A 24125-nucleotide genomic window follows, 5' to 3' on the forward strand; every position below is an offset into this window, starting at 1 on the left:
CCCGGCAGGGGAAATTAAAAAAAAATAAGCTATTTTAGAGACTTTATTGTTTAACAAAATACGTTTCGAGCATTAACAATTTGAAATAACGAAAAAAAAATTGTTTTCATTTTGTGGGCTCCCAAACTCAAGGGAAAGCGTTCGGGTCAAATTAATCCCTAAGTAGTTAAAATAAATTTAAAAATGAAACTTGTTTAAAATATGCAAAGATACAGCCGTAATTCTAAACAAGTTGTAGTTTTCTAGGAACGGATGAAAATCTTTGGCTAATTTATTTCTTTCTAAAAATACTAAACTGTAAGGCTATCAAAAAATTAAGAATTTTTATATTTTAAATGCAACGAGTAACTTCCGAAGTGGATTTAAATTTCAAATAAATTTTTAAAAATATATCTTGTTACCACAGATCATTGGAGTGGGATGAGCAAACAATTTTTGAAGTGTTTTGAAGGCCTATTGATGTTGGAAATGTACATACAAAAAATTTCCATTAGCTCCTTTTCTGGAGCAACATACTCGTATAGATAAACAAAATATACATAGTCAATTTTTGGGGAGAGGTTGAATACTAAATAAACATTTTTGGTAATTTATAATCTTGATAAAAAAATTCAACTTTTGTAAAATAAATCTTTTGCTTAAGTGCATCAGTAAAGAATTAAAATTTTATTTCTGCTAAAACACTCCTACTCCGTTTTTCAATTTTTTTTCAAAAATTTAATTCGCTCTTTTCGCTAGAAAGTAGTAACTGTCTACCAAGTTTGAAGAATAGCGGTTGGGGGGGGGGGTTAAGACTAGATACAGACCAACATATATGTACATATGTAAATATGTGCCTGAACGTCCTGACAAAAATAATTTTTTTAGACTTGGGAGAATTGGAATAAATTTTTTTTCGCAGATTATTTACCATTTATTTAACCTACTGATTGTTAAATTTGTTTTAAATCAGTCTTTAAAACATAAAACTTAAAAATAACCAATTTTTTAATTTTTTTTTACCGATCTACATACTTCCACAAAACAGCTGTAACAAATATTAGTATAGTTAAGGCGGCATCTGTTTAGGTTGGGCTTTTTTATATGATCGCTAATTCTTGCTTTAATGCCTCCAGAATATCATCAGAAATGATTATTTCTTTACGCGCCAGTTGTAAAAGATGTGCTTAAATTTTTATTAAACAAAATGCAAAAAAATCGCAAAATATCCATTTTTTTTTTTTTTATTTTAACAAACAAAATTATTATTATTTTTTTAAATCGATATCTTGTAAGCTAAAAAAGTTCAAACATCATACTGCCAAATGCGAATTATTGCTAAATATCGGTGTATTAATTTATAAATAATAATTTATTCCAAAATTTGCACACAAGGGCGGTCAACTATTATCACCGGAGATAATCTTATTATCTCATTATTTTTTAAATTGAATAAAATAATTTTGCTTAGAATTATTATCCGGAGATAATTAACGAATCGAAACTTTTAGGTAGATTTCATAAGAAAGTTACCTATTATAATGGGTAGTGTGATTCGACTTCCGGAAAATTTCTACATATGTTCGCGTTTCACATCCACCAGACCCCAAAACCACCGTCAGCTCAAAAACTGTCATATATTCATTAATATATATATATATATATATATATATATATATATATATATATTTGTGGAAACGATAACTGCCGTAATATTGCGCCAATCACTTTCAAATTGTTCCTTAAAAATAACTCGTTCCAAAATCTCGGTCGAGTTCGTTAATGGCCAAAATCGGAAAATGGGATGGCTTTTTCGAAAAAAAAATATCGCTATAATTTTCTTATTAGGTAAAATATCGAATTCATTTAAAGTTCCAATTTTCTTTGGGTAAGGGCCTAAAAGGTATGTGAGTAAAGGTTTTTAATACCACCAACCATTGGCCCAAGGGGAGGAAAAAGTGGGGTTTTGAAAACACGACAAAATCTTATCTCCCTTTAATAGTCACAGTATTAAATCGGTTTAAAATGGTCGTTAGTTCTCTAAACATTACATAAAACTTTAGTCTGAAACAATTTTTGATATGACTAAGCCTTACGGCAAGGGATGACCAAAATGTTGCTGGAATTATAAAAAGATAGGGCTTGTAGTATGCTAAACATGAGAAACTTTTTTCACATGCAACCATTGTCGTAATAAGTAAATTTGAAGTTTTTCTTAACTTTAAGGTGGAAATTTTTTTATCCTCTGCTTAGCATCGGTGAAATCTATCTCCGCCTTCCTGCATGCCGAAAGGGATTTTTTTTTTTAAAGAAGCTCTTTCCGAATACTTTTAAGCTGTACTTTTTAAAATTAATTTAGATAAAAATTTGTTAAGATATTCAGTTATTTTAAAATCAAACAAATGGCAAGTACGTTTGTAAAATTCTCTAGGCTCTCCTAATTACCCGATTTATATTTTTCAAAGTGCATCTAAAGGTTTGAGTGGTCTTTCATGTGATTAAATGTTCAAGTATCTAGAGACTTTATTTCAGGCTCTACATAATTTGGAAAAATCGCATTTTTAAAAAATCTAGATTGCAAAATTATTGTACAAAAACTGTCAGACCGATTTTGTTGAAACTTGGTGCGTTGCTTTATTATATCAAAAAATTGTTTGGGATAAAATCTGAAAGTCCTACGTATAATATAAGTAATTGCAAAAAAATTCGCAAAAAATTCTTTTTTTCGATAGTTATTGTTATTTTTGCATCAATAATAACGTATTTTTCGATTTACAACCGATGATATCAGGTGTAAAATAATTAACTAAACTTTTCTCTCTCTCGGTCTTTTCTATAAAATAAACAGTTATCGAGTTATCTAGGGAAATAAGAGAAAAAATGGATATTTTTTTTACATTTTGTTTAATAAAATTTAAGCACATCTTTTTCAACCGGCGCATAACGAAATATTTCTGATGATATTCCGGAGACATTAAAGCAAAAATTAGCCATCACATAGAAAAAATTCAAATATGCCCATTTTAAAAAAGATACCGTCAGAATTATTATATTTTAAGATATCATTTAATACTACTGGATAAAAAATGGCGTAGATAGTAGTACCTCTGAAAGACAACAAATACTAACGTTATAAACATTTCTATGCATTACGTAACGATAAGATAGAGAGTGTCTGTAAAAACAAACTCTCGATACGAATAACTCGATAAACGCATAACTCGATAAAAACTTACACGGTAGTCTAAACCCCACTACAACTTCCAAAATTCTATACAAAGGCGCAGATTTGAAGGCCAACTACCTTAGTTGTACGTGCGAGCATGGAATGTCCACGACGTATGTAATAAGTCTGCGTAAATATTACACTAAATATATAACGTTAAGAAATAAAAATAAAATAATAATGTTAAAGCAACACTTGTTCAATTTGTTTTTAATAATATTAATCGATCTACTACGCAACGCAACAAGTGCTAGAATATTAGGTATATTTCCAATACGCGGTGTAAGTCATTATAAATCGTTTGAAATATTAGGTTTAGAATTAGTTACAAGAGGGCACGAATTAGTTGTGATCAATAATTTTCCACAAAATAATCCTGTTAAAGGTTTTACAGATATAGATGTTTCAAATTTTAGTGAAATATGTACGAATTCAATATCCGTTGAAGATTTTGGTAATATACCGACGGGGACAATATATGATGTAATAGATTTATATTTTTTTATCCACAATACTGCTGAAGTATTTAAATCACCTCAAGTTATTAAATTAATTAATAATACTAATAATGAAAACTTTGATTTAATTATAACCGAAATGTTTAATACGGATATGTTTTTGGGATTTGCATATAAATACAACGCTCCGATTATCGGTTTCACGTTTAGCACAATGATGCCGTGGATCGACGGAAGATTTGGTAATCCAAATAATCCGAGTTATATACCGTGTTTATCCAGTCAATATTATAATAAAATGGATTTTTTTCAAAGAGTATCGAATAGTTTACAAACATTTATATCGATAATAGCGTATAAATGGTTTTATTTACCGTTATCGGAATTGTACGCTAAAAAGTATTTTGGACACGATTTACCTCCGTTGGATGAACTCGTTAAACAATCTTCGTTGATCTTTTTCAACGGTCATCGGAGTATTCACGGATCCAGGCCTCTAGTACCCGGTGTAATTGAAGTCGGCGGTCTTCATATCCGGCAACAGAAAAAAATCCCACAGGTAACTTTTATAAATTTTTTTTTTTTTTTTGTCTTCAGTCATTTGACTGGTTTGATGCAGCTCTCCAAGATTCCCTATCTAGTGCTAGTCGTTTCATTTCAGTATACCCTCTACATCCTACATCCCTAACAATTTGTTTTACATAAAACAAATTTATAATTTTATAAAAATTATATCGATTAAAAAATTAATTATAAAATTTCGATTTTATGTTGAAAATTTATTTATTTATTAACATAAATTTAAAATTGTATTATATTTTACATTTCCGTGACTTTCCGTTCTACCGTGGTAGAATGATAGTGTATTTCCCTTTCATTTGGAGGTTCTAGGTTCAATCGGTTATTAACGACATTTTTTACACGCTATAAAAAATTAATTTCATTATCATCCATCTGCAGCTGCAGAGTGTTAGCCAGAATAAATGGAAAAATAAATAAATGGCTTTCCCTTCAAGTCTCAATTATAAACATTCACCTGATCTATTCGTTCTTTCGAGGGAAGAAATCGGAAATACTTATTTTTAAAAAAATCTGCTTTAAATTTAAATTGCGTTTATTACAGTATTACCGGCTGCAAACATCAACATTTCTATATATATTCCTTTCTATATTATTCTATCTGCTACGCCACATTAATTTGGGCGATACGTCCGGTTACTCTACTAACACACTCTGATCGATTAATAATAATGCTGTCGCTTTCTTAAACCTCATGTTTGAATAGTTTTTACTACCATCGGTAGTTTACTAATTTCTTTCTTTAGTCTTTCTTATCGTTGTAACACTTTCAAAACAACCGAATTAGAAATCGCAAAAATTGTTGACTTTTCTGAAAGAAATGATTTTTTTTTTTAAACGGCCAGTTCCTGTGATAAACGAAGAGTGAAAGGGTATGCTAATCATGCAACGGTTTAATCGGCCCAATAAAGAACCTAATAGGAAACCGCTTCGTTCCTCATTTTATGAAATAAGTCTGATACAGTACACTTATATTTAGAGTGGAGGGGTAATAAATCTGATAGTGATAATAATCGGTTGAATTTATCACGAAAATCTCCAGTAACGTTATATGTTAATTTTTTTTCATATATAAAGTGATTCAGGAGGAAAGGGAAATAATTTGGGAACTAAATCTGGAACTTCAAATTAGAAAAAAGGTTCATATAAACATGTCCGAAAAATCTTTGTTATCGAATTACAACTAACAAAAAAATTCGCCAGGATTTCAGTTCCACCGGTAAAATAAGGTCATACTGAAATTTTTAAGACGTTATATAAGGGATAAAATTGATGATTTTTTTTTAATGTTGTTTGACGTGAAAAAACGAATTAAATAGATCCCAGAATTGCATCTCCTGTAGTTTTCATGATATCCAACGTAAAAAAAAATTTCGGTGACGAAAAATATGTTTTATTTTAGTTATTTTTTTTTACTACCATAACTTTGTTAAATGATTAATAAATTTGTAAATTTTATTCATAAAACTTGTAGAAAATTTAATTCTGAAAAAATTGTTGTAATGAAGTCTACGAAAAAGATAAAAAAAAAAACTTTTAATATTAAAAACAAAACAGAAGAAAAGAAAAGAAAAATGTTATGAATTTGTAAAGATTAAAAACAGCTGCTATCAGTACAATAAATTTAGACCTTTGAAAAATTAGGTTGGCAACACTACCTGTCTGCTTTGAAATTAATTCCAACAATACTCATTGTTATCATAAAATTGTGCTTACGAGTTAATAGTAAATGTAAGGCGGTTTAGTTATTTTTAATATAATTTTGATTGTGTTTTATTACTTTTGGGAATCAAGTTACGTAATGTTTTTGTATTTGTTATACTCTAAACTTACCTATATTTTTCCATTAGAATTTTAATTTAAAAACTTGAAATTCCGTTTTGAATTCTTTCTGTTGAGAAATGCCGCGTCTCTTCACTCATGCAAAATATTCAGATATGATTTTTGTGTACTGCTTTTGCAATGGAAATGCTCCAGCTGCGGTAGAAGAATACCACCGTATATATCCTTTATAGTTTTTCTTAGCTTCCGGGAATCACGTCAGGTATACTTCAGAGGATGAATGAGTTATGTATGACTGTAGGTGAAGTGTAGTCTTATACGGCCTCAGGTCAACCATTTCTGAGATGTGTAGTTAATTCAAACCCAACCACCAAAGAACACCGGTATCCACGATTTAGTAGTATTCAAATCCGTATAAAAGTAACTGCCATTATTAGGATTTGAACGTTGGAACTCTCTACTTCAAAATCAGCTGATTTGCGAAGACGCGTTCACCACTAGACAAACCCGATGGGTCAACGTAGATATCCTGGACGAGTAGTTCCGAACCGTAAAGTATTTTGTAGAATTTTTAATAATCTTCACGAGATGGTACACTTTCCACCGCTCATGTTTGATGTGAACGTCAACCGGTACATGATGATGAAAGGAAAAACATTCTTCAGGTTGTACAGCTTAGTCCTACAACGAGCACGCGAAAAATTTCTACACGGCTCAACATTCCACAGTACGTTTTGGAGGAGATTACATGCTCAGAGACTGGTCCTTATCATGTTTAGAATGTCCATCGGTGATCGTGCTAGACGACTGCAATTTTGTCGATGGGTTAACAATAATTACCACTTAATTCCGTTCATACAATTTTCGAACTAACCTACTTTTTCCCGTAATTTTCCCTAATTTTTTCCCGTATAAACAACACATGGAATTCAGATCGATTATCTGAAGAAAACCCACATGTTGTAGTTGAATCACATTTCCAGCAACGATTTTTGGTGAATGTTTGGTGTGGCATGATCGATAACCAAATAATAAGCCGTTTCATACTAGAACTACGTGTTACGGGGAGAAAATTATCTGGAATTTTTAAATAATGAATTTCTTACAGCGCTTGGAAATTTCTCAACGGTGAAACAAATGTACTATTAACTTTTGTATTCAGACCGATTTTTTGTGTCTAACAATTTGTTTCAACATCTTTGTACCATTGCAAAAAGCATCTGCGTCGATTGCAACAAGATTTAATTCCATCAGATTAATAGGAAAAATTTTATCCGCGAACAAACATAAAAAAAACAAATAAATATACGTGTCAATTACACAAACTCCTTTTTTGAAGTCGGTTAAGAATTCTCCGTTGGCTGGGATGGATCGATGAGTTACGATCGAATTATAAATAGAAAAATCGAGTTCGATAACAATGAGGCTACTGTGACTCAATAGTAATGAGGAACCTTCTGTAGGAATTGTTATTGGAAGATAAAGTGAAGTACAGATGTAAAGGCGTTCTGGCATAGACCAATATGGAATAAGCGCGGTGTTATCAAACCACATTCACATTGCTCTACTCTTTGCTTTCAGTCGACATGCATATTAAATTCATTACTATTGATTTCTCAGAGTAACGTCGAAAGAAATTTTTACATTATTGATGAGTTGTTTGTAATATCTTTGCTATTGTACTAAAACATTCAATAATTATTAAAATGATCTACGTTTTTATAAAATAAATTTGTGAATATTTTATATATTTAAACGATGTAAATTATAAATTAATAAATTTTACTATCCGATTTTCTCGCGTTATGCATAATTTTGTTGAAAAACATATGTATAATGTTATAAAAATGATTGAAATCTTATTTTTCATTTTAAAATTAGATGTTTATTATTTGTAGATTTGTAATTGCTCCTAACTGAATTAATAATAAGAAGAAAAATGAAATTTTTCTTGATTACGATAATGTATGAATAAACATAGAAACTCGTACTGCTATGCAATGTACTAATAGGCTTAGAATTATCACTAATAAAGTTTATGTTTATACATATTTAATGAATTATTGCCAGAGTTAAAAAGACTGTCATTTGAGCTCCGTACAAATCGTTTTATATGAACACGCTTTATCATTTATTGAATTGAAATTATTTAAAAACGTTATTGATATGTAAATCCATTTCAAGTAATAAATAAAGAAAAATTAAATCGAACTTGAGCTGATAACAACTGTTATTTCATTTATCAACTGCTTAACATGATGTTTAATTGAACAGAATATCTAGAAGTTCAACAGTTTCAGTTAAAAAAATGTATTATATTTGTTCATTGTTTTATAACCTCATTATATCTAATTAAAAGTATAATTTATATAACAGCAATGAATGAAGAAAGGAAAGAAAGATTGCGTAAAAATTTCCGTTAAAAAAATACAATTTAAAGTTTTGATTGTTTTCTATTTAAAAAATTTATTTATTTATGAGAGATTACGAAAGAGTGTCATTGAATTTTTATTAAGCTAATAATTTTATTTTTCAATTAGGCTAATTATTACCATTTAATTACACTTTAATGTCGTTAATAACGATCAAATAATCCTAATAACATGTAATTTTAGTAAAATCAGAAAATAAAAATGTATTAAATAAAGTACGAGGGTTATTTTTTTTCAAGGTTCAATCGGTCACGAAATTAAAACCACAGTGAAAATAAAATATTTTTTATTTGTAAAAAGTACTGACATAGTTACGCTATTTCTCTACATAATCGCCACTCCGATTTAAACATTTGTCGTAGCGGGATACCAACTTTCCAATATCCTCGTCATAGAACGGAGCCGCCTGTGTTTTCAGCCATGCTTGTACGTTGGTCTGCAGCTCGATGTCTGTGCCATAATGTTGTACTCCTAGCCAGCGTTTCATGCAAGCAAAGAGGTGAAAATCGGATGGAGCCAAGTCCGGGCTGTATGGCGGGTGATCAAACACTTTCCAACGAAAACGCTGCAAGAGCTTCTTTGTTACAACTGCAGTGTGCGGCCGAGAATTGTCATGGAGAAAGACAACGCCTGATGACAACATTCCACTCCGCTTATTCTGAATCGCCCTTCGTAGACGTTGAAGAGTCAAGCAGTATGAGGCTGCAGTGATGGTCGTGCCACGTTCCATGAAATCCACCAAGAGAACTCTATTTCGGTCCCAGAACACAGCAGACGTACACTTTCTGTTGGAGAAGGTTCGCTTGAACTTCTTTGGTTTACTGGAAGAATGAGAATGCATCCGCTGTTTGGATTGTTCTTTTGTTTCTTCAGTTTCGAAATGGACCCGTGTCTCGTCCCCTGTGACAATTTTTTTTCAAAAAATCTTCTTCATTGTAGTAGCGCTGGAGAAACGTTAGGGAGGCGTCCATTCTCATTGTTTTGTGATGGTCGGACAGCATGTTGGGAACCCATCTCGCACACAGTTTGCGGTACTGAAGTCTCTCACTCACAATGGTGTAGAGAGCTGACCTTGACGATTTTCTCGAATCACTACATCCACTCGCTCAACGAGATCATCGGTTGACACTCGCTTCCTTCCCTAACCGCCTGCATCATGAACATCTGTACGTCCTGCTTTAAACTTCCTGCACCATTGTCGCACTTTGCTGTCACTCATTGAAGTTTCACCGTACACATTACTTATTCGTCGATGAATTTCAGCCGCATTACAACCCTCAGCCTGAAGAAATCGAATTACCGCACGCACTTCACACTTGGCGGAAGATGCTATTGTTGTAGACATGCTTACGTGGTAGCTGCGTGTTCAGAAGTAAACGAAGTGTCGCGGCGTGATTGAAGGCCATACTAGAGACGCTGCGCAACACATATGCGCAAAGGTTCATCCAATTTTTGCGCGGGTTTTTATTTCGCGACCGATCGGACCTTGAAAAAAATAACCCTCGTATAATTATAAAAAAAAGAACAATAAAGGAAGAAAAATTAAACTTTTAACAATTAAAAAATTGTTAATTAAAAAATTGGAAATTAACAATCTTTATAAATGAAGATGTTTATAATTCATATACAGATTAAGACACAATTTATAATAATATATAATATACGTAAATATCGGGTGAGAAATTATAAGAATGGAAACAGCTTTATACTGTATATATCCTGAACTCCTAGGGGAAGACACCCTCCAACCATCTTTTCCGTACCTAGCCCTGATGCGCTTTACCGGAAGTCATATTATAAACCTCGGCATATGACATCTCTCAGTCGCCTCAGTCCTCAGTCGCGAATGCCACAAGCAACATTCCTATCGGTGTAGCGATTACTAAAAATAACAAAACACATCTCTAGTCTCAAGCAAGCCTGAAAGGACATCTCCTAGTTGTCGAAGGAACTGAATTACCTACCTATCTGTAAAGTAATGTGAGTTCACATGCGACACAAACGCGGAAAAAACAGCAAAACAAAAACAAAACCCCGAAATTAAAACTAATCATTAACCAACTAACTAATCAAAACCGATATAACACTAACAGAACAAAAACAACAATAACAAGAAACCGTAACAAAACAAAGTATGCAGGAACAAGACCAAGCAGTACCCTAGATTCTCTCCGCAATCCGTTCCCTGGCCAAATAGTGCAGAAATTCTACAACCACTGATCATTCAGCCCGGTCCTTCGAGTTTTGGCTGATGTCAAGTGTTGTTCCGACGGTATCCGGTCGACAAATTACTGCAACGTTAACATCGATGTTCGTTCTACGTAACAACCAATGCCCATACCTGCGTAGGAGGGTAACTCGCCAGGTTCATTAAAAACCTTCATACCGTGTTGGACTATAAAACCCTCAACCAAATCACCGCTAAAATCGGTGAGAGCACTACGCCACAAATGTGACTTAGCGTTGACATCCGCACCAATGAGGACTGGACTCGGACCAGAAAATTTGAGGATCCTACCCCAGAGTTCAAGATGACGATCAGCAGGGTCACGGTACTGAAAATATGAACTTACAATATAAAGATGCAAGTTCGGAATATCCAAACGAACGACAACATGATGCTTATTAGAGAACTGCCGAAGAAAAACACAATCCAACTCTTCTGCACAGAACAGGGACGTACTATTACAATAATGAAAAAACGTTTTCCAACGACAGAAACCAGTCGGCAGATCACCAGAAACAATGTAGGGATGTTACAATAAAACAATATCCATATTCCTACGAAGAGCAACCTTATCAACCTCTGCCTGAATAATTTATGCGTACAACTGACCGAACTAACCGTGTAAACCTATCGATTACAGTACATGTTGACAGCTCTCTGATAACACGGACAGTCATAATGCATACAATAGCGACATTTACAGTTTTGTAGTATTGATAATAATAAACAATAATAACTAATAATCAACAACACAATAAATTAAACGGCTATATCAACTGATATTATTTATTTTAAATATTATAATATCTATTTCAAAATTTTAAATAAATGTTTCAAATCGTAAATTAAAAATAAAATAAATTTTGAAAGCATACCATTCTACAATAAATGTTCAAAATGCTTCTCCTCTACAGTTTGTCAGTGTTCTAACCTCAAGTAATATCCGTTTATAACTTGTTATATCATGTCTGGTAGTACACGAGCAGATTCGTCGATTATTTTTCTTTTCAATTCATCAATGTCTGTAGGTTTTGTTTTGTAAACAATATGTTTCAGGTATTCCAAAAAAAGTAATCCAGAGGAGACAGGTCTGTAATCCTGACAGGTCAATCTACCGATCTTCTAGGACCTATCCAGTATTATTCATTTAAAATTTGTCGTGCTCTTAGATAACAATCAGTGCCGGATTTAACTTGGACGAGGCCCCAAGCAAATCGATATTTTTGAGTCCCCCCTCCCCCCTGGATAAACTTTTTTCTGCTGCAAAATCTTGAATGACATCCAAGTTCATTTAGTGAAGCAAATTTTTTACTTCGAGGCCCCTCTCAAAGTGAGGCCTAAAGCAGCTACTTGTTTTGCTTTATGGTAAATCCGTCACTGATAACAATCAGGTGGTGTTCTGTCTTTTGAAATCATATGTTATTATTTAATTCTTGCCAAACATTTTCCAGGGGGAAACTCCTATCGGCTAACAATTTGCGGTAAGCGTCTCCTATAAGATTGCTATTTAAAATAAAACACCCTATAATACCAACATTCCCGCTCAAACGTTCACTTTCTGAGGGTGCTGAATATGAGTTTCTAACATCCATCTGGAATTATTATCTCTTCAGTATGGAGAGTTTTGCTTATTCACATGGCCATTTAATATAAAAGTCGTTTCATCATTAAATATTATTGAATTAGAAAAATTTGCGTCGATGTTTAATTTTTGCATGATATTATCATAATATCAACTCGGCGCTCAAAATCATTTTCCTAAACTTCTTGCACCGGTTGTAATTTTTAAGGGTGAAATTTATTTGTTTTGAGAATTTTTTGAACAGAAAAATAACCGATGTCATGGGTTCGACAACAGCTTTCCGAATCGATGAATGAGGGTCTTCAATACATCTAATGACTTTGCATGAATTCTGACAGGTCCTTGGTCTAACGGTGCGAGTATGATGCTTTATAGTACCGGTATCTTCAAATTGCTACACCACAGTCGATTTACTTAATGGTTCTCTATTTGGAAATTTATTATTAAATAAATCACATACCTCTTGTAAAGGCCGAACTCTGTCACCATACCTGTACATTATCAACAGAATTATTCTTTCAGTTTTACTTAAAGAAGGCATTGTGCTATTTGAAGATTTAATATTTTATAAAACTAAATAAATGAATGAGGAAACTAATAATAAAACTTTCACTAAAAAGCAAATTTGAACAGCTATGCCTACAACTTAATTTTTAGTAGCACTATCAAATTTTACCACTACAATTATGTTGAAGTAAAAAGATGAAAGAGGAGTTAATAAGTCGTATAGTTTCAAACTGCCTAATACAAACTGTATTGTTGTAAATTAACAGCTGATAAGTAACAAATATCAGCTGATATTAAGACTAGAAGGTAATTTTTATTTAGAAAATAATATCAGTCAATATAGCCGTTTAATTTTTTGTGTTGTTAATTATTAGTTATTGTTTATTATTATCAATATTATAGTTCTGTTTAAAGTTCGTAATTGTATGCATTATGAATGTAAAATGCAATAAAATTGCTCATTCACCGCGTTTTACCTCGTTTTATTGTTAACACGATTTTTCGGTCATTGCAACTTTGAATGCTAGAAAAACGGGTTTCACCATTGTTTTTCTTGAAAAATTTTAAATCGAAGTCATGTGTCATATATCCACGTTACTATTTAAAAAAATTAAGTTTGATTCAATATAGCGGATCCAAGATGGCGGACAAATATTTTAAAGCCATCATAATGCTGATTTTTTTATTTATTTATGTAGAACCGCATTTCTTTCTGCCTCCAAATTCCTCTCAGATATATGCCGTATAAAGCTGTTTCCTTACTTAAATATCACCTGGTATAATATATATATATATATATGTATTTCCTTTTTTTCTATAACTTGTGTCTTAATTTAGACAAAACGTCCGCAATCTCATGCCATGTAAATACTGTTAAAAAAAAATTCGAAGAATTTTTAATTCTTTTGAGAAAAATGATGTAAACATATTATGTAAAAAACATTATGATTCCTCAGTCAGATTTCATAAATAATTGCCAGATGGAAGCCCGTTGCACTCCCTGCAAAACCTCTGGCTACGCTTTGGGGGGCGCTGAGGTTGCTGAAATGTACACCGGAAGTGAGGTGTACTCGTTGTGGAGCATAGAATTATGGAGCATAGAATTATTAGGATAGACTCGTGCAGGAGAGGTGGGACGGTCCGGCGTCTCATGACCGATAAGTGGACGGGGACGGCTGGCGGATCCATGGGGGAATAAATAAGATCGTAGTCCCGGTAGGGGGATCCCTCTGGGAGTTCCTCACTAGAGGCGAGGTGTAAAGACTAGAGTCCCGGTGGAGGAATTCCTTTGCGGTCCCCTCATTTGAAGCACGGCGACTAATGGAAAGACCGGGTCCCGGCTACCTGGGTGGAACTTTGAGTTCTGCTGAGGTAGTTTGAGGCGATAGCACCCACCGGAGCTATAAGCTGAATTTATGCTTAATTGGGGATTCGGCTTGGGGGGGGGGGAGGTAAACATAGAGTAAATAAAAAAAGAGATTTCATAAATAAAATATAAATTTTTATTTTTATTTTAAAAAAACAAATGGGGACAGAAGGAAAAAAAGGAAAAATAAGGAAAAATTGCCAATTTTTCATAGAATATTTTCACTTTGTTACGTAATACAAATATTTCGTTTTTTTTTTTTTATAACGTAATGATATAAAGACCCAAGTTCTGATATTCAACCCACCGGGTTGGTGTAGTGGTGAACGCGTCTTCCCGATTTGAAAGTCGAAAGTTCCAGCGTTCATGTCCTAGTAAAGTCAGTTATTTTTACAGGGATTTGAATACTAGATCGTGGATACCGATCTAGTATTAGACCTAGGTGTTTTTTGGTGGTTGGGTTTCAATTAACCACACATCTCAGGAATGGTCGACCTGAGACTGTACAAGACTGCACTTCATTTACACTCATAAATATCATCCTCCTCATTCATCCTTTGAAGTATTATCTGAACGGTAGTTACCGGAGGCTAAACAGGAAAAAAGAATAGAAGTTCTGATATTCAAAGAAAACTTAAAGGAAAGAATTGAAAAAAAATATTCGTTTTTGGTCCCGTGATTCTGGAAAAAGTAGATTAAAAAATGAATTAAAAAAAAAATAAATAAATAAAACCTTTATTATTTCTATTTTATAGAACGCACTTGTATAAAATAACTTTAAAAATTTAATATATGTAATTAAACTACATAGAAATTTACTACATAGAAGGTTTTTCGTTATTTCTGCTGAGAAACGGCGAAAAAACTACTAAAAGACAAAAGGATGCAGATTCTTTTTCTTATTTTTATTCAGACTCAAGTTTCTCGTCGACTATTCAGATACGTTTGAACGTATTTTTTCATGCGGACATCGTTTTTTAGGTTTACTCATGTATTATGGGTAAATAAAAATAGAAAATAAGATAAACTAAAAAAATTATGAAAACCGACTTCATTAAAGCACTAAAAAATTAAATATATGGTTTTTTAAATTCTTAAAAATTTTTCGTTTTTAAGACGGCGCCCAGTTAAAGGTTAGTAAACTTAAAAATTATTTGTTTTTATAGTCGCGCCAGCTTCAAAATATTATTCAGCTTTGACATTTAAAGATTGAAAAAAATTGATTTCTTTTCTATTTTGGTGTGTTAAGTATTTTAGTCTATTATTATTATCGTTATTAAAGCTTAATTTATAAGTATGAAATATTTTATTCCTCAAACATTATACGTAAAAAACTATCTCATTGTAATATCGAACGTGCAGCATCATAAATTATTTGTTCTGTTAACGAAAAAAAGAATAGATTAAAGAACTATCTTTTTTCTATTCATTATAAACAAATTAAAGAGTATGTGTCGTATACGCGTCATATATATATATATGAAAATACATGACACATATACTTAGCTTTGTAATTACAATAAGTACAAAACTCAAGGTTACAGCAGAACAGGATATTTACTTTTTGTAGTTACGAGTGTTATGTAAAATATTGTTAACCGTGATAAAAAACATTTAAAAAATAAATGAAATTTGATCTATCACTACACCGTAGAACTGTTATATAAAACCTTCGGTAAATAAATACTTAATAATATTATTGCGTATACGAATAATGTATATTGGTAAAATTATTAAATAATAATTATTATCATCACAGGATAAATAAATGTAACTAGATACTTTCTAATAGTAGTTTAATATGTAGGTATTGTAATACCTACATATTAAACCTACATATTTAATATGTAGGTATTACAATACCTACATATTAAACTACTTTGTTTAGTAAGTGGGGTCGTAGGCTTCGTGAACTGTTAGTTGTCCCCCCAGTATCAGAGAGAGTTTCGGTCTGCAAACAGGAACAGAGAGAGAAAACCATTTACAATCGGAATGGAATGGAACGTAACGATAGCGGGAGTTGATTACCTCCCTAACTAACCGCAGAACCTGGACAAATGTCCCTTATTGCTGTCTCTTTCTTTTATCGGTCGGATCATTAGTTAGTTAGTGGCGGTTATAGATTTTCATGTTTTATTTATGGAAGGATTTGGTTTTTGCGTTCTGGTCCTTCAGAATTTTTTAACACCCCCAAAGTCCTCGCCGTTTAAACTTAACACAATTACTTCAAAGTGTTGTGGTGTTCGTCTACCCCCCTAGTTAGCCACCATCCGTGGCGTCCCATGGGGGGTCGACGATAGCCTCATCAAGGCACGTCAGCCTCCTCTTCTGGATGACCAACGTACCTTTCTGCTAAGAAACTACCCTTCCCGTCGCTACACTACGTGTGCAAGACTCGCATTTCGCGAACCCAGCACAACGAAGACCGCGTCCCAACCTAAAAAACCTTGACGGTCCCCGTAGCCATCATTAGGGAGCTCCAATCCCCCACTCGGTCCTTTAGACCTATGTGAAATAATTTACCGGGCTGATCGTGGTAGACTAGGCGTATATGAGCCTCATACTCCCGGTGTAATTTCCCTTCAGTTCGTCCATTTAAGCCCACTGAAGGTGCTAGCGTCTTTCGGGTTAACAGGAATACGCTTACTGGCACCCTGGTTTTTGGAGGAAACAATACGCTCCCTTCTTCGGAGGGAGTCACATGTGCTGGTAAAATTGTAAGTTAGGAAAGGAAACCCACCGAGTTGGTCTAGTGGTGAACACGTCTTCGGAAATCAGCTGATTTTGAAGTCCAGATTACCAACTTTCAAACCCTAGTATAGGCCATTACTTTTATACAGATTTGAGTACTATATCGTGAATACCGGTTTTCTTTGGTGGTTGGGTTTCAATTAACCGCACATCTCAGAAAAGTTCGACATGAGATTGTACAAGACTACACTTCACTTACACTCATACATATCATCCTCATTCATCTGAAGTAATACCTGACGGTGATTCCCGGAGGCTAAACAGGAAAAAAGTTAGGAAAGGAAGGTGGGTAGTTGGTAAGCGGAAATTAGGGAACGTCTTCTTCATTCTGGCTGCTCTTCGTGCTGGTGCTCTGCTGGGCTCGGTCGGCCGGACTCCAGTCCATGGCGGTGGGTCGCGTTGTGGTTCTCCATTCTTCTTCTTCTTTCTTCTTTGACCTGCCTTTCCATAAACCGGTTGTAATCAGATTCCAAACCGCTAATCTCATAATGTCCCGTCGCCCTGAAAAGGGATGCACGGGGAAAGTGCAGGCCTCTTCATTCTTTCGGGTGGTGGCTGCTAGGCTCGTCGCTTCTGCTCGCTCTTCATCTTGATGAGATGAAATGGAAATGAGGAACTCACAATGTGACCTAGTTTCGCGTTCGCGGGTTGGGAGCGGCGATCGTCTTATAATTTTGTAGTTCGTCGGTCGAAGAAGAGAATTTTTTCTTTCACAAAAAAAAATTATTTCAAAATCTTCCAGACCACGTGTGTTCGGGATAGGGTTGGGGGAACGCGTGGCTGCCGTCAATTGCCTGCGCCAACTGTGAAAACCTGAAACAGACAGAAAAAGAAACAAACAGATATTTCCCTAATTCAGAAGGGTGGGAGGGCACCTCATTCGTGTAGTAATTCCTGGCATATAACATACAATTATGACAAACCAAAGGTATACTGATAATTGTGCGTAGCCCGATATGATGATGTGGATACTAACTTATAATGGCCTTTCCGGGCCTAAGGTTCGGTCGAAGTTGCTTTATCGCGAACGATTTTTTCTTCGTAAGATAGTAACCAATAGTCGCACTCCGACTGCGGCTCTGAAAAAAAACCCGCATCTTTCGCAAACGTTTTGTCCACGCGCGGCTTCTATAAAACGCAACAAAACCAATATCGATTGATACTTACTGATAATGACCCTTTTCAGGGCTGGGATGTGGTCCAAGTTCACTTCTTAAATCGCTGGGCAAAAAAGCGGCCAAACACGATCGATACTTACTGATGATGGCCTTTTTTTTAAGGGCCATCTCGAGTCGAGGTTCATTTATTGAGTCTGCTGGGCGACCCCCGGACTGTTGTTTTTTTTACCGCAACTTATGTGGGAAAAAGTCTTTTTTTCTTTTTAATGGCCCTTATACGGGCCAATGTTGAATGTTGCTTCGAATTGTATTTTTCACAAAAACAGGGTTTTTGTGAAAAACAGTTACTTTACAATTACTCTGGCACAGAGTATACCAGAAGGCCTCGCTGCCCCAAAACCGGGTGGCGGGTCTTCATTCCTTCTCGCAGCCTTTTATTCAACTTGCACACCGAAGAGATGTCGTTTGAAACCGAGGCGAGGTATTCGTTCCACCAATCCTCACTGTGTTTTGTCAGTAGCAGTTTCATCCTTTCTGTTTGTACATAAAAAGTCCGTTTATCATCGGGGGACAGGGTGATGCGGTATCTCCTGCTTAGTTTACGCTTCTTTGCCATTGCTTCACAGATGTAAGGCGGGAGATTATTACGAATAGGCCGCGCGCCCTTTTCCGTAGAGCTGTTTGAAAAAGCCCCGCTATGGCCGTTATATCGGTCATTGACGATATAACGCGGTCGACCATGCCGTCGATTTCTTCCGGTGTAGTAAGGATTTAAGGATCCTTCGGCCTATAATCCCGTTGGAGAGTTTCGTAGAATCTTTTCCAGTTCACTGACCTTTGGGGTAGAGTCGGCGGATCACGCCCGACCCTACTTGGCCCAGCTCCGGTAAAATTGGAGGGTGGTCCAAGCTGAGGTCTTCGATTGTTTCAATCATGAACGGAATTGTTACCGTCCTCATAATTACAATGTCGAGCACATCAGGTCTCGACCAAACAGTTCGATGGACGAAGGTGGGCAATTCGGGACCTACGACGATTAATCGACGGGCCTTTACCTTTTCGCATAGCAACCTGCCATTTACGCTTGTCAAATTGCTATTCCAAGACGTGTGCTTAGAATTAAGGTTGCCCAGGAGTATCACGGGTCTTTCTCAATTTTCTAGCATGGCATCGAGATCAGCATCGGATACCGTTGTGTTTGGATTACTATATGCCGAGACCAGCCGATACACTGTGCCTAGATGCTCCACTGCTCCACATGCACGCAAATCTCCATTACATTGGTGTGGAGATTGACCCGCATATGTAGATGACGTCTATGGGCTAAAATAACGGTTTCACCGCTGGCTCGGCCTCCGGGTTGTACTGGCCTACCCGTCCTATATGTAGTAATTCTGAGTGGTCAGTGGTTTGTCCGGGGTTAGGTGTGTTTCCGACTACAGTATCATGTCTATTAGTAGATCGTCGGTCAGACGGCATAGCTCCATCTTCTTGCCTACTACTGAATTGGCGTTCCATTGTAGTAGTTGGAGAGTTTGTCCAACCATACCGGGTCAATAAGTCCATAACATATTCTATTATGGACTGGAGAAAGTCCTTCAGTGATTCTGCCTGGAGCAGGCTGGGTAGAACCGCCAAAATGTTGGGCAGGACATCTTTAATCGATATCCTCGATGAACCGCCGGAACTCTCCTTCGAGGATACGGCCTCACTCAGTCTTCTTGCCACTGGAGAGACTGGGGATCTTGGACGCTACTCTGAGTGAGCGCTGGGCTTCAGGAGACCTGGTGGGTTTTTCTGCGGATGGAGGCTTGGCTTCCGTCCTCTTTGTCTTAACCCGATTGCTCGGCTCCCTTCTTCCCCTATGGGGCAGGCCCTATCGCGGGCTTGCTTGGCTTTTTAGCCTCGACCATTTTGGCTGTTGGCGCCGTTTGGGGTTCAAGTAGTGTGTGAGATGATATCTCTCTCTTTTCCACCGCCGCGGACACAGCCACTTGAGGTTGGGGGCTTGGTTTTACTCCATTGTCGACCCGTGCCCAGCTACGCCCGTCAGTGACAGCGGAATTTTTGTGGGTACCCTTTTGTCTGGCCAGCTGTTTCTTGTAATAAGGACAGCCCTTGTAGTGGTACCTTGCAGTTTGCGCAGGAGGCGGGCTCCTCGCGTGGTTTAAGGCAGGACACCGTCTTATGTCCCCCGCCACACTTGACGCAGAGCTGTGCCCTGCGGCAATAGTTTGACGAATGGCCAAACGTTTGATGCATGGGCATTAAGGGGAAGGCCCTCGTGACACAAATGAGGTCACAGTTATTCTACAATAGAATAAATTATCGAGGTTGTAAATACCTCTGGTGGCTGGCTTCTTTTAAGTGCCATAAAGCACGTAGGGGTCTCCCTTCCGTTCATTGTGGTCAGCTCTTTGACTACGTTGACCTCCCTTTCCTTACGGAGCTGATATATGTGGAATGCAATTCCCTTGGAGTGCAGAAAACTCTGTACTTCTCGTCGGAAATCACCCTTACTGCTCAGCTGCAGTCTCACAGAGAGACCGGAACTCTTGGCTACCAGGCGCCCTCTCACGATAGCGGAAATGGCTCTTGCCAGTGTTGGCTAATCCCTGGGGCAGTCCAACATAATGGGCGGAATTTTTTTCCGCTTAACGACCGGTGGTTGGGAGGTAATTTCGTCACCAACCTCCATGGTGACAGCTGCCATTTCTGGGCCGCCCCCAGCAGTGCTCCGCTCCGCGGCCAAATTCTCCACGGACCAACCCTTGGCGCTTAAATCTCTTCCGGACCTCTGCACCGCTTTCCTCTCCTCCCTCGGAAAATTCCTGTGATGGACAGCGAGGAGGAGAAGGACGAGAAGTCGCCATGGACAATTAAATTAAAATTAAAATTGATTATGGACTTAATTACTTAATACAATTCAATGAGTAACTTTATATTTAATTTGAAAGACTAGATGAATGAATCAATTAATATGATTAGAACAGTGACAACTATGCAATTAAGAATTACATAATTTTTTAGTGTTATATAATTTCGTTGAAAAGTCTAAAAGAGGTTAAGAATTAACCAGGTTAAGAAATGTACATAAGGTTATATGGAATATTTATGTCACGTTTTAATGTTTATATAACTTCATGTGTTACGTAATATTAATAACTACGGTAGAAACATCCTTAGCACAATTCTAAATCATAATTGTGTATAAAATATATAAGTACATAATTATATATATGTATATAGTTTTTTTGTCTCAGGAAAAAAATATGTGATTTTGAAAATATTTTTTTTCCTGGATTCAAATATGCTATCGGTTTTTTCCCATCACGCAAGGTTTCCGAGAGACGGGCATTTGGAATTTCAAACATTTTAATATTTCTGCATTCTTAACTACACAATATTCAAATATTTTACTCATCTACAAAGTAAGAAATAACGATATTCTGCTATATATCACCTGTGGAGCATCCCTCTTGATGATCCAACAATAATCGGTCAGCATAATAGGAATCCATTTGCCTTGATACTCTTTTCCATAGCTGAAAGCTCCTGATGAAAGTGTTCCCCGTGCTCATCGCTCACTGCACCAAGATTTTCCGGGAAGAAATCTAGGTGCAAGGGCAGGAAATGCATCCAAATTTTTATAAAATGTTATAGATCGTCGACAATATCAATATTTTCCGACAATATTGATTGTTGTCGACAATATTTTCCGCCTTTCGACTTTTCAAAAAAACTCTGAGTAACATTTTTGAGTGCTTGCCAACCTGATTTCTCCAGTGGATTCAATAGTACCTCAAACTTTTCATCACGCATTACGGTCGTATTTGTGGACCCACAAATATTTCTTCTTTAATTTTTGCATCACTAATTTTAGGAAACTTCTGTTTTAAGTACATGAAACCAGAAGTATTGCCATGGCCTTGACGAAATTCTTCATTAATCCTAGTTTGATATGTAACGGAGGTAGATACACATTTTTAGGGTTACAAAATGGGTCATGTTTCACATATTCCTGTTCAGGAATGAGTGATTCGCGTTTAGGCCGTTCTTTTCTAATGAAATGGTTTTTTCTGCCCCTACTATCCCATTTACAAAAAACAACACTACTTTGTGTAACCAAGCTGGAGACCAAGAATAAGTGCAATTACCTTCAAATAACCACAAATATTCCATTCAAATACTCCATATTGAAGCTTTTCCAATATGTCCTTTTTCAACCAACTGGCTTTCAGAAGTGTACATTTATTTCTCAATTTTTTTTTTGCCAGTTCTATTGTGTCTTCTAAATTGAATGTTACATTATTTTGGGCAATGTCATTTTTAACACATGTCCAGACATTCTTAATAGTATTTAAATCGGAATGATAAAGTGGTAATCTGACAACCTTATATCCCTTTTCAGTAAATAAAGAATCTATTTTGTACATTTTAAATTGCGGTTTATGTAGTTTTATCGGCATATACAATTCAGGTTTGAACATTTGAAAATCAAAATCGGCATATACAATTCAGGTTTGAAAATCGTATCCTGTTTTTAATGAGCCAGTCGATCATGCCTCGTTTTTTTTTTATTCGAATTAGAAACCGGGTTTATTTGAAAACTGTGGTACGGTGCGTTGTTCATGACTATTATAGATCTCGGTGACAGATTCGGTAGCAACAGGGACACAACCTATTTTTGAAAATTATTAAAATTCATATCGTCATGGTAATCACCTGTTTTTTGACTCGACTTAAATATTAGGAAAGCATTTTCTATAAAACCGTCTTCTCCTTCTGCATTAACTATTATTGCTCACTCCCTTTAGAAACGGGAACAAATCACGAAACAGAAATAAAAACTAAGCCAATAATAACACAATGAAACAAACAAATTTTAAACTAACCTAAAATAAACATGAAACAAATCTAAAACTAACCAATATAAAACAAACTTATCAAAACGCATAAGAAGATCAACTCCTATTTCTCTGATCTCCTTTAAAGTGATAAATACTTTATTCTTAAAAATATATATAGTTTTTAAAAAAATACATTTTCAGTGCATAAATAATAATAAAAATTATAACCTTTAAACTCTGACAAAATTAAACATTAAATGGAAACATATAATACAGTACCAAACTGAACATTAACGTTAAACCACAATAATGAGGAGAATACATAACTAAATCAAAAACAAAAGCAAAACCACAGACATCAAAGTCTGAAACTGATAAAATAAATCAACATAGATAAAAACAAAACAAAACCAACCTAACAAGACCATGTGTACATGCTGTACATACCATATGGCTTAGATCCGGCCCCTGCATGGTAGGAGGGAAAGTTTTTTAGCGGGTGAGAGCCCCGCACTGCCTTCAGTGCGGGCCTGACGGCGGCTGGTAGAGCTTTTTCCTCCCCTACGGAAAGAAAAAAAAACTTAACAAGACCAAACACAAATCAAAAACCGGCACAATAACTAAAAACAGAAAAATAGAAGAACAATAAACCAAAGCAGAAAACCCTAACAAAAGCAAAGACAATATTACTAACCCTATAATAGCCCTCAATATCAATCCTACCATTCAGAAGGTCCCCCTCACGCTTTTACGGGGGACATTCTTCTGACTTACAATCACGGTTGGCCGCTTTCGAGCACGGAGATAGTTTGCGGAGATAGGAGGGCCTACCTGCCCTCCTATTCTTTTTAACCTGATAGTCTTTAACATAGTGTCCCCTTTTGCCAAAGTGGGAACAAAGCTCTTTCTTTTCTTTACATGATTTTGCCACGTGGCCGAATCCCAAACACCGGAAACATATGCTGATGTTTAAATAATCCTTGATTTTATATGACTGGTAATCAATAAATAACCTAGCCTTTTCCGAAAACATCGTACGCCAAAGCTTATCGCACTCAACTACATAATGAACGACATTACTGTCTCTATGTCCAGCACGAAACACCACCTTGAACAAAGTGGCGAAGTTTTCCACTAAATAATCCGTGTTTTTTTACCCTTACCGCATTCATGAACCCGTCTTCTCTAATGTTCCACGGGACATGATACACTATCATCCTTGGCCGCATGGTTTTCGTTGCAACAGTAGTGATCGGATATTTGTTTAC

General features: G+C 35.6%; 1 protein-coding gene across 1 annotated transcript in view; it reads left to right on the top strand.

The window, feature by feature from the left end:
• The first annotated feature begins 3307 nt into the window (after positions 1-3307).
• The window catches only part of LOC142330556 (UDP-glycosyltransferase UGT5-like), a 78571-nt gene continuing 57753 nt past the window's right edge, over positions 3308-24125 (top strand). The window contains exon 1 of the mRNA XM_075375906.1: positions 3308-4222. Coding sequence (XP_075232021.1) covers positions 3308-4222 — 915 coding nt within the window. The remainder of the gene's footprint in view (positions 4223-24125) is intronic.

The sequence above is a fragment of the Lycorma delicatula genome, chromosome 9 (assembly GCF_047948215.1).
Source record: "Lycorma delicatula isolate Av1 chromosome 9, ASM4794821v1, whole genome shotgun sequence".
NCBI lineage: Eukaryota > Metazoa > Arthropoda > Insecta > Hemiptera > Fulgoridae > Lycorma > Lycorma delicatula.